This window comes from Acomys minous (assembly GCF_964271855.1).
Source record: "Acomys minous genome assembly, chromosome: 5".
Classification (NCBI taxonomy): domain Eukaryota; kingdom Metazoa; phylum Chordata; class Mammalia; order Rodentia; family Muridae; genus Acomys; species Acomys minous.
This window is the reverse complement of record NC_140494.1, coordinates 5,105,168-5,117,450: the sequence shown is the minus strand read 5'-3', so window position 1 is coordinate 5,117,450 and position 12,283 is coordinate 5,105,168. Positions and strand designations below refer to the sequence as shown.

Below are 12,283 nucleotides of genomic sequence, written 5' to 3'. Positions count from 1 at the left end.
GCATGTGTATAATACATGCATGTACATGCTTGTGTGTGTATGCACGAGACTGAATCTGGGCCCTCTACAGCTAGGTAAGTGCTCTACCACCAAGCTATGTCCTCAGCCCATCTCCCTGAATCCGCCTCTCAGTGCTGGGATTGCAAGGATTGCATGGCCCTCCCTTCATACAGCTACCGCATCCCCGCTTCCCAGATCAATTTCCACAGGTCAGATGAAGCCATTGCCTGAGTCATCGCCTGCCCCCCGCCCCACACACATATATATGCATATTCAACTAGCTTCGGAAAAGCTCATATGTTACCTAAGACAGTTCACTAAGTGAGCTCCCTGGAGCAAGCAGGGTAGCACTGGTGATCTGTCCTCAAAACTCTATTTTTCATTCTTTCTCGTGATGAGATTCAGAAAAACATGTCACCGACTTACTCAAAGTCTGTTTGCTTCTTCAGTTCTGACACTGGCTGAAACAGGATGTCTCTCTTGCTTATTCCCAGGACACAAATGGAATCATCATGAAGAAATTTCTTCCCTGTGAAAGTTAAAGAAGCAAAACCAAGAACTATTCAGAATATTGGGTGGACATATTAAACATTGTAGGAAGGCCAGGACAGGGAAGGGAGACCTTCAGAGAGCAAGTCAGGGAAATGAGAGACTCACAGCTCCTGGGAGGCCTGAGGAATGTCAGGTCTGTGCCAAGCCCAATGGGGTGAGGATTATAGCTAAGAACCAGCTGTCCCATCTCTTGAGGGGACCTCTGTGGCCAGGGTCCTTCCCAGGCTGCCAACACAGCTCTCGTCTTTGAGCTGTGTCTACTTAGACACCCTCAGAGTTCCTCCAGTTTGGGGTACAAAGAAGCCTAGACTATGCTGCAGCCTCCCTTATCTCACACCTGCCACCTGCAGTACGCCTACAGTACCAAGGCCACCCGTGGAAAAGGTTCCTGGAAAGGAGCATTTTGTACAGAGCAGGTCAAGTATGTCACTAAGTAGTGTATTAAGAAAATACTCTTAAATTGCAGAAAGATTTCACTTTAGTAATTAATGTCCAAGAACAAACCAGGAGAGGAAATCTATGCAGAAAGAAAGACTACAAGAGCATCAAGTGGTGCAGACAAATTATCAAGAGAAAAAAAAAGTCAGGATTTTGAAAATACTAGAAGCCAGTAGGAATTATTTATCTCCGTGTTGCAAAGCACCACTTTCATAAACCACAGGCTAGACATTGGATAGGTCTATCCTGATGAAAAACACACCTAGTACAACTGATAAAGGAGCCTGAGGTGGGGGAGAAAGGACCAAAAGCCTGGCCAAACAGCCAGTAGGAAGAGGGATCGGAATCTAGAAATACAGGCCTCGGAACGGAATAGTAGGAAGTTCTATGCAACTGCTTTGGAAATGTAAACGATTTTGTACTATCCTAGAAAACAAAACTTAGAAAAGCAATCCAAGAAAAAAAAAAAGCAAGTGTGTAGCTTCATTAAGTGTGAGTGTAACCCGTTTAGTGGTCAAACTTTTCCACAAAGGCCACTGGAGATTTTGATGGGTGGCTACACAGGAAGGGTCTACCAGATGTCCCGAAAGCTAACCGCACATCTTACACAGACCACTGGGCAAGCCCACCTCTTCATTCTCAAGGTTGACCCTGCTGTCCAACAAGGAAAATACCAGTGGGCAAAGAGCTGGCAGATGTTTTCCATCACTGTAATGAATGGCCTGCCCCGAGAACTGCAACACCTGGAAAGTCTGGGTGACAGTCATGGGCCAGGTAAACACAAAGGAAACCGGTGTGCCTGTGAGATGGGGGTGACTGGACCCCAGACACTGCAGCATGTGAAGACACATGAAGGGGTTAGGTGGTCTTCCTGAGCAGTTCCATCATGTGTGTTCATCCACATGTGAACAAGGCCTTCACGGAAGTACACCACAGCCCTTCCTTCATGCAAGCTAGAAGGCTGAGCTAAACCTTTCGAGATGTATTCCCTCGAGATTTATTCCCTTGTTAATGACATTCTACGAGAAGCCAAGGGAATGGTTATGAAATCCCAAGGTTCTCCTTGGAAGATAGAAGAAAATATTGAAGACAATATTCAGGGTTTGCAGAAGGAAAATAGGACAGAAACCTCCAGGTCACTTCTACATAGCCCCAGGCCCTGTGTAAAGTTGCCTGTGGATCAAATCAATGAACCAGGGTTGTATGCCCTAAGTAGAATGTGTTTCATGATACCACAGAAATAAATAAAAACCACATTTTGTAGTCTTGCTAATGGAGAGCAGTATGTGCCAGGCAATCTTCTGGCTAACAAGAATGCTACCACACTGTCACCCATCTCTAACAGCCGAGACAAAACATGTGTTTTTATTACTTTTGTTTCATTTTTACCTTGTGAAGTCATGAATGGTATCCAGTACTCAGACACGGAGAGCTAACACAGTGTGTCAGACAACTCAGTGGCAGATCTGAGGAGGGGCGAACACCATAGCTCTTCTAATGTAGGGGTCCCCAGTGAGCCAGCTGAGGCGCCTCACACTGCCCACTCTCCCCCACTGCTTCCTACCTGTACCCTGGGACCCCTTCAGTTTGTCCGTGATCCACTCCATAGCCCTGGCAGAAATTTTGGTTCCAAAGTTTCGATCAAATGGAGAAGGCGCTCCTCCCTGGGGTGGACAAGTCATACAAAAAATGTAAACAACAGAGCAATTTCTCCTGATTTTTTGAAAAAAGAAACCAGTGCAAAATACTATAGCTTAGCGAGATGGGTGTAGTATTCAGAACTGCAAATCTGCAAACATGGCTTGGTTTTGCCTATCTAGGACAGGAAGGACATGGGTCTGCAAGTCCTGGAGCCTGACCTCAGCCTGCTACACAACCTTGTAGTGGCCTCAACTAAGCTAGCATTCTTTGTGTCTGTTTGTGTGGTACAGGCATGTGAGATATGCTCACCTATATGTACACATGCAGAGGGCGGAGCAACGCATCACGGGTCTGTATCTGTGGCTTTCACCAATTCCCTTGAGACAGGCTCTCATAACTGGAAGCTCCTCATTTAGCCCAGGCTGCCTGGCCAGCTAGTTTTATGAATCTGTCTATCTCACACCCCAATGCTGGGGTTACAGACACAAGTAGCCACACCTGGCTTATTATATGGATGCTCGAGATTCAAATCTGGGTCCTCACTTTAAAAAAAAATTATTAAATTTATTTATTTACTGATTTTACATCCTAATCACAGCACCCTCCTTCCTCTCCACCCAGTCCCACCCTGCAAACAACCCAGATATCCCTCAACCAAAGAATGGAAAAAGAAACTGTGGTACATTTACACAATGGAATACTACTCAACTATTAAAAACAAGGAAATCATGCAATTTGCAAGCAAATGGATGGAACTAGAAAAAAACATCCTGGTTCTCATTTTTGCAGAGCAAGGGCAGTTACACACGGAGCCATCTTCCCAGCCCACTTCTTCTAGTTGTGATCAGAGATGAATCAAACTTCCTCGACTGATAAAAATCTGTGGACTCACGAAAATGAGTGTACATGTTCCTATTCATATTAACTCCAGGACTTGATGAACCCTTTGGGAACAAGTTAGTGGCTCCCAGTGTAAAAGTTCCCTGGAGTGGGCATCTTCACTCTCTGACAACACAGAAGCATCAGGGGGCTCTGAGCATGACTGAGACTCTTCCTCACTCAGTGATGTGGGAGAGCAATTTTGGTTGACGTCTCGTGTCAAGCTTGGGCATCCACATGTACATACCACCAAAAAAACCTAAAAGGTTCATATACATACATGAACACACATGCACATACACACACACACACACACAACACAACACATGGAGGAAGATGAAAAAGTTCCCTACATTGCACACAGGCCAATAAATAAAGAGCAATGGGGCCTCTGACCTCCAGTCTTGTCACCTGGGCACACTCATCAGAAACGGAGAATATAAAAAAATTTTAAAAAATAAAAAAATAAAGACAAAAGAAACGCCCATATTCGAGTGGAGGAGTGCAATCTTTCCAAATGATCTTGACCTGGCGAACATGTCAAATAAATAATACTAGTCTGATACTCTGCCTTCAATCTTATTAAATTCAACTAAGTAATCAGAGTATTTCAAATGACCAGTGTTCTTTCGTGTCTACGTGAAAGCTGATGGGTTTCCCCCCTAAAAATCCTGCTGTGGCTGGAGTGTAGACTGTCTCCTCTGTAGGCTCAAGCCATAGAACACTTAAGTCCCCAACTAAAGGACTGGAGGGAGTGGCTCGCTGAGGAACCCCTTGGCCCAGCCCCCAGCCCCACACTCTCGCCCCTTACGTCCTCCCCACCATGACTGGTCCTATGCCCTTAACTATAGGCCAACATCAATCCTTCATCAAGTTGCTGTTGTCAGCTATTTGATCATGGCCATAAACCCCAGATATCACAGATGACACAGAATCCTAAAGATGATGGCATTTGGTATGAATTAAGATTCTGCTTACTTGTACGAATTTCAGAATTTACTTAGGCTCACTCCCCACCCAACGGCACGGTTCTAAGGGGGCCTCCTGGAGGCTCGGAGTTCGCGGAAGACCTCAGCCTACCTGCTGCATGTGGCCCAGCACATTTTTCCTGCAGTCAAACACTCCTTTGCCTTCTTCTGAGTAGAGCTGGTAAATGAAGTCGGTGGTGTAATTTACGCTGCAGCTTTCGTTTCTGAAACGAAGGTGAAGGAGTCAAGGTTACCCAGGCTGCAGAGAGGAGCCGACGGCTTTCTAGGGGGCAGTGCAATGCAGCCTGCTCAAGGCTCAGGGCGCCTCCTTCACCCCTAGCCCCACCCTGACTCTGTTGCTCCCTTCCCTCATAAAGGCCAGGGGCCTTAAGTAAATGAGTGGCCGATATCTTGAAAATAATAGCTAATAGACGTTAGAGCAAAAATGAAATGTGAAAGCTGTCTTTAAATGAAGACCTGACTTTTTATTTTTATTTTATTTTTTAAATACATTTATTTTATTGCACATGCATAAACAAACTACACACAGCAGGGAGAACCATGTGACAATCATGAGTTCTATAAATGTTACATTCATGGATTGTATTTATCCAGCTTGAAGTAAACGTCTTTGCTGTCTTGTTGTGTTTAAATTTCTGAATGAAATTTATTATCTATCCTATCTCAACTCTAATAACTTCTTTATCTTGATCTAAAAAGATCTTATCCCCCAACCAACTAAACTTGATTGTAAAACTATACTCTTTGGCCTGCAATGCCCCTCAGAGACTTGAGAAGGAATAAAAACTCAGTGAACCAGCAGTGCGGGTTAGCAGCTTCCAAATGAACAAATTGACTCAGATGGTTTACTGCCTGGACAGTCGGTCACCCAACACTCTCTATAATGTTGGAGCCTCATCGTTGGTTTTCTGGCCCAATATCTCTGCCAGACTTATTCACAGGGCAGGAGCTATTGAGGACTTGCTTACCCTGTCTTGGCAGAGTGTGGTCATCGACTCTGCCTGCATCTAAGCTGCCCATTTTTAGGAAGACCTGTGTTTCTTTAGCATTCAGAGAACGATGGGTGACAAAGGGAAGATATTGCTGGGGTTTAAATCACATGACGGCCTCTGCCCAAGACCTTGCACAGAAAGGGGAGGAATAGAGACATGTTGCCCTACCTTAGTACAAGGCCCCTCTGGATGGTGGTCTTCATCTTCTCGGTCAAGTGCTCCACGTTAGACTAGAAAAGATTGCTCTATTAGTCAACCAGACGGTACACTCATTTGGTACCTACTGTAACACCATGTATGCTAGAATGTAGCACCGTGCATAAACATAGCCAGCGGCTTCTAAACGGTTTGGGGAGATATTACAGTACACAGGGGAACACAGTGGTATCAACAGTAAATCAGATAAACATGGGGTGTGCAACGGGTGGTGCTATGCTACTGGGTATATTTACTAGTAAATGGAAACAGCCCCATCCCCAACTAGGTTTCCCTTCTAAAGCACTTATGCTATACATTTGCCTAACACCTATATATTTTTTAATGTTCATGAGTGTGGTGGTTAGTTTTCATTGTCAATGTGGCACAACCCATAATAATCACCTAAGAGAGTCTCTGAACTATCTAATTAGGCTGCGACTATGGAGGATTAGCTTGAATATGTCAATTGAGGCAGGAAGAAGAAACCACTGTGGGCAGCGCCATTCCCTAAGAAGGGGATTCTAAACTATAGACAACAGAAAGTGAGCTGAGCACCAGCACGCATGCACTCATCTTCTCTGCGCTCTTGACTGCATGGGACCAGCAGCTTCAAGTTCCAGCTACTTGACGTTCATGCAATGATAGACCATGGACTGGGACTGTGAATGAAATAAACCCTTTCTCCCTGAAGTTGCTTTTCCCTGGGTATTTTATCATAACAATGGGAAACAAAACTCCGGCGTGGCAATATTTCAAAAGGCCTAAGGGATATGTTTTAAAACACCAGGTCCCATTAAATTAGTATCTTTAAGTGGCTTACACCAAACACTGGGAAGGCATTGCATATTTCTCAAAAGAATGTATCATTTTAAAATATGTACACATACACAGACACAGAGAGAAAGAAAGTGTGTGTGTTAGGACCCCTTAGAGCATTTGCTATTCTTGCAGAGGACCCATTTCTGTTCTCAGTGCCCATATCATGGTTCATAATCATTCTTAATTTCAGTTCAGAAGGATCTGGTGCCCCCTTCTGGCCTGAGAGTGTGCACATACACACATAGGCACAAAGTACTCATAATGTAGAAAATAAAAATAAATGAATTCCTCACTAATGTGTGTGTGTGTGTGTGTGTGTATCTACACACACACATGAAGGGCCCTCAACCCTACTTAGTCACGGTCACCCACCCAAAGAGTGCCTAAGACATAGGTACAAGCATTTGAACTTAGAGATGACAACTGAAAACAAAAAACAGCTTGCGATGTTTTGCACCATCTCCAGTCTTCAGAAAACCTATGGAGAGTTAGCCATTAAGGTTCTTTACCCAGCAGTGCTGAATGAAGCACCCTGGGAGCCAAACATACCTGCAAATCTCTGATACCAAAGGGCTCCTCAAAGATGTAGGCGGCATCTGCTCCCGCTGCGAGTCCCCCCATGTTGGCCAGGTAGCCACAGTATCCGCCCATGGTCTCAATGATGAACACTCGGCGCTTCGTTCCACTGGCCGACAGTTTAATTCGGTCACATGTCTGGTCACAGACAAAGGGATCTGTCATTTAAATCCAGGGCCTTGGCTAGTGCCACATGTGCACTAGCCCAGGGCCTGCTCTCCCCACAAGCTGCAGCGTGTTCCTCCACCACACCCAAGCACACAGTAGCAAGCATCGGCTACAGAGAGGAGCAGTGGACACAACTGCTGAGATGCAGCTGGTCAGAATCTCTGTGATCACCAGTGGTGGGGGCCTGGCTGGGCCGTTACCCTTGGAGACTCATCACTCAAGTCAGCTCATTTCCTTTACTGTTTGGCTATGTCTTTGCTGAAAGGATTTCTTGCAAGTCAGTCTTTAGCCGTTGTGGACTTAAACGGTGAATGGTGTGACTAACCAGTTTCCTATTTGCTATCTTTGCCTTTCTAATGTGATTTTGTTGTGAAAAGCTGTTTGTGACATTACAGGCCTCATGCATAAGGGAACTTCTGTCAAAAGAAACCAGCTTCGTGGATAAAGGCATCTTCCAGGAGCTGGCACCAGGTCTCAGGGAAATGCAAAGCCAACCACAAGGATCCAGGTTCAGGGCAGAGGACAGCTGGCAAACTGCCCACTGCCTCACACCCGTGGTGGCGGTGTAGGTGCCCTTCATCTCCTCAACAATCAGCGAAAGCCTCCCTCCTCATTTTCAGCATCTCTTCTGCCCCCACAAAACTGAGATCCTTACATGCAATCCAAGCCTCACTGTGCTCTTACCCTCTTCAAAAGCCTTCAGCACCGCTGGAAAGTATGCATCAAAGCCTTTCTGTGGGACATGGGACCCTACCAATCCTCAGCCCCAACGCCAGGGCTGCCGTGCTCATCTCTGAGCCTCCACGGGGCCTTTACACAGAGTAGTCTCCAGGCATGGTGAAGAACTGTATATGGAAGCCCCCAAATGTACTCCATGCATACTCCCCAGAACCCTGTGAGCATTCCCTTATACATTTAAGTTAAAGATTTGAGAAGGGGTTATTTTGGATTATCTGAGGGAGCCTCGGTTGTCATGACGTCATTGTAAAAGAGAAAGGAAGCCAGGACACAGAAGCAGGCCACTGAAGAAAGGAGCAAGAAGCCTCATGCTGGAGGAGAGGATGCAGGAAAGGTCAGGGGTCATAGCCCGCCTTGAATTCAGCTCCCTGCCTTCTGCCCCTCCCAGCTGTGAGCAAATTGCTGGTTAGTTAACACAACAAGTGTGCAGCCATCGGTTACAACCACTGTAGGAAACTCCTGAGGGCGCTTTCCTGTTCTCTTATCTGCAACCTGTCATCCAATTAGCTGTAAACTGATTATAGGTTATACCTGGCCTGGGACAGAAGCCCAGGCTTTCTATTTACACCTGTCTGGAAGAGCAACAACAGGGGTTTGGCATGGCCTGCCTTTGCTGGAGCTTACGTACACTTCCTAAATACTCTCTCATTACCCAGGTTGCATTGCATCTGAAGACTTCAATTAGCTGCTTCCAAAAATAGTAAGCCACCCAGCCGTGGTGTCTCACTCAATTACTAAAAGCAGTGCTGACAGGGAAAGGGCCAGTGTCCTAGTGCCATCTGCCACATGCTTGTGGGACACTGAGGGGCGTCCCTGACTCTCTGGCTGAGAGCAGGAACCATTTACAGTTCTTGCCTCTTGTGCTGCAACAAGTGCCTCCCACCCAGGTTCCCTGAGCTGCAAGGGCCCTGGGTGGTGCTCCTCTGGGGAGGCCTCTGGGAGGCATCCTGCTGAAGGAAGAATGTCAAGCTACCATTCACACGCCATGGCCTCTGCCACGTGCACTGTCTTTTAAACAAAAGGTGAGACAATACGGCAGAGTTCAATACAGAGCTAGATTTAAAAAAAAAAAAAAAGAAATATTAATAGAGTTTATAGAATTTACTGTGGAAGCAATTGTGTCCTAACAACAAGCTTTGCCCCTGGCAGAATGGATAACTGGTATTCCTTCAGAATATGCACTGAAAAGTCAGGTGGCTGGCCCGGACAGGGAAGGGGCTGGGCAGCAGGCAGGGGACGTCCTGTTTTACTATGTGTTTGTAGACACTGGCTGATCCTTATAACTCTCTCAGTGAAGCCTGTGTGGTTCCAGCCAGTGTCTAGGCCAGAAGAGTAAAGCATGTTGTGTTACCTAGGACGTCTATGTGTGATGGCACCTGTCCACACAGGCGTTAGAGGGGACAGCTCAGGACTGTGTCCAGGCGCTAAGGCACTTAGCAATTAGGGTTCAATTTACAGAATTATTTATTTAACATGCAAAGAGACTAAACTAAACTCCAGGGAGGGTGAGTAGGGGCCAGGGGGGTTTCTACATTGCTGATAAGTTATACCAACATATAGGTTACATGGTTACCTAGGGCCCCTGGCTAAGATCTTTGTGGAAAATTCAGATGCTTGGCCCAACTGGGCACCTCCCTCTTTTTCCTGCCAAGTAACTTGACTTACAACTTGGGATAGAAGGAACCTCGCCAATTCACTGCAAACTGTAAGGCAGCGGTTCTCCGCCTTCTTAATGCTGCAGCCCTTGAAGACAGTTCCTCATGTTGTGGTGGCCTCCAAACAAAACTGTTTCCTTGCTACCTTCATAACTGTAATTTTGCTACTGTTATGAATCATAATGTAAATATCCGATATGCAGGATATCTGATATATGACCCCTGGAGGTCACGACCCACAGGGTGAAAAACACTGCTTTAACTCAACTTGGATATGAACATCTTAAGTAAAAGGTCAGCTCACTGCCCTTGGTTTGAGGTGGAAATAAGCCGAGCATGGGGCTCAACGACTGTCCTTCAGCCGTTTCTAGCCGCTACCTGCAGCTGAGGACTTTCAAGCTAGTGGACATCCTCCTGTCTCAGAACCACCTAGTGTGGTTGGTCAGTTCATTACCTGTGTTACGGCCCAGATACCAGTGCCGTACCTAGCACCTGGTCCAGCTCCCCACACAGTATGTAGTAGGTGAACGTACCTTCCTCTGAGAGGGTGGCTTTGTTACCTAGAGTGCCTCTGTCTCTCCAGGAAGTCTTTCCAAGCAATGCGCTCAGGTTTCCTCTGGTTGAGCACGCTTCACCTGGGGCCTCTTGTACTTACTTGTACTTACAGGGCATCGAGATCCAAGTCCTCTGTGCTCACTCCTGAGACTTGCTCTCTGCTCCTCCGACATCACAACTCTAACACTAGGACTTTGAACAGAAGCACCTAGCTGACCTTAACAGAAGTGATGTCCACAGCCTCCTGCTTCGATGGTACAAAAACACTACAGAGGGGCCTGGATGGAGCATTTTATCTTGAGTTAATAAAGATAAGGCTCTCGCCAGGAGACACTAGAAAACACCATCCTATTATCAAAAGTTTGGCCAAATGGTAAAGGCACGTTTTTAGCGTGTTCCTTGCCAAACATGAAAGGGTATCTTTTTCTAATTAAGGTCAGACAGGTGAAGGTTAAAGTCTACAAGTTGAGAGTTTGAACTGACAGGTGGGTAGGCTTAGGGCAGGGGAAAAAATCTGTAAGACAAACAAAGCAAAAAGAGAATAGAAGCAGAAGGGCTCTTACCTCGACAATCACATTCAGGCCAGTATCAGACCCGATACTTATGTCTGTGCCAGGGACATTGTTGCTAATAGTGGCAGGCAAAACGCATATTGGGATGCAAAACTCCTCGTGGCTGTTTCGAGCATCAGCCAGCGTGATGGCACCATGATAAGCCTGAAGCAGCAGGGCCATGGCAGTTAGAGGGGCGCAGGTACATCACTCGCCAACTCGCTTAGCACAGGCAGTAAGTGCAGGGGTGTGGCAGGGAGGGAACCAAGGAACCAGCAGGAAGTTGGTCCACAGGGCTCAGCAGAGCCCGTGAGAGGCCTGGGTTGGCATCTGAACAGATGCAGGGCATGCCTCAACTATTCACGGGCTACCAGGTGCATCCCTCAGCCCTGTCCTTCTTGTCCCACAGGAAGAAGACACAAGCAGCAGAGTCAAGGCGGTGCAAAGCAGGCAGCAAAGCAGGCATCAGGCCGAGGGGGCAGAGGTGCATCGTGGGTTAGTCATTAGATGGAACAGCTGCTCCTTTCTCAGCGTTACAAGAGAAGGTGAGGAAAGAAAATGAGGTTGGGGCATTTAAGCGCAAAGCCAATCCCAGCACTTCTTTGGGTAGAGGTGGAGTGCGGGGAGGAGCACACGGCTGCAAGGATGACATCAAATGACTGCTATCACCGATGCAGAGTAGGGTCGCTGCACCACCGCCAAAGGCTGACAGGAAAAGAGACATGCACTTTACATTACCTGCAGGTCTGTCCCCGGGACCCACACTGGCTTCTATGTGCCCCTCTGCTCCCCATTAGAAATATCTGTCTCCCTCCTGGAGGAAGCGTCCTTCCTGGGCCTTTGGCAGTGCTTTGATGAAACAAGATAAAGCATTTGGAACCTCAGGCACTGCCTCGAAAGGATGACTAGAAGCGTCTGACTCTTGTAAAGAAGGCTACTAGCTGGTATGCAGAGGTTTCAAATTCCTGCCGCAGGTATTAAAGCCAGGTTAGTGCTAGGGTACAGGTCTAATCACCCACATTCTTAATCCAAGTAGCTCTCAACAGAGTAAGGTAGGGTATTTTTAGATTATTGTGCACAGCAAGTCTGACCCATGAATCTTATTCTTTGTATAATCATCAGTCCAGGTTGCAGCAAAGTTATTGTTAGAATACAACAAGGGACTGTTGCCTCCCCACAAGGCAGCTGTGATAAAAGTTATGTGTTCTTTCTAGACCACCTTTTGGCAAACAAATCATCCTGAGATTTCAAGGCCGTGTGCTCCAAGGATTCTGGACAGTGGATCATGGACCCGTGCTAAGTTACTCGTTGGGGAGGTCAGTCAAGAGGTCAGACAGGGCAGCCAGCACTGGCCAGAGACAGGGTTTTCCTCCTTCCTAACACGAGCAGCCAGCGCTCTGCCTCCACCCACACTTGGCTCTTAAATCTTTGGGCTGCTCTCCATGTGCTTCAGCCATTTCTGGCTAAGGTTATGATTGTTCCAATCGACTGCATTCAAGATGGCACCCTGTGTCAAAGCCATCTGGCACACC

At 46.7% G+C, this 12,283-nt stretch overlaps 1 protein-coding gene across 4 annotated transcripts in view; it reads right to left on the bottom strand.

The window, feature by feature from the left end:
• PFKP (phosphofructokinase, platelet) overlaps positions 1-12,283 on the bottom strand; it is a 66,552-nt gene that overhangs the window by 804 nt on the left and 53,465 nt on the right. For 2 of the 4 annotated variants that reach the window (XM_084781618.1, XM_084781616.1), the window contains 6 exons: positions 10,764-10,916; positions 7,058-7,222; positions 5,660-5,721; positions 4,591-4,702; positions 2,555-2,654; positions 427-529 (listed from right to left, as the gene is read on the bottom strand). In XM_084781618.1, the coding sequence (XP_084637744.1) occupies positions 427-529; positions 2,555-2,654; positions 4,591-4,702; positions 5,660-5,721; positions 7,058-7,222; positions 10,764-10,916 (695 nt within the window). The remainder of the gene's footprint in view (positions 1-426; positions 530-2,554; positions 2,655-4,590; positions 4,703-5,659; positions 5,722-7,057; positions 7,223-10,763; positions 10,917-12,283) is intronic. The other 2 variants (XM_084781615.1, XM_084781617.1) reach the window with 1 other exon arrangement.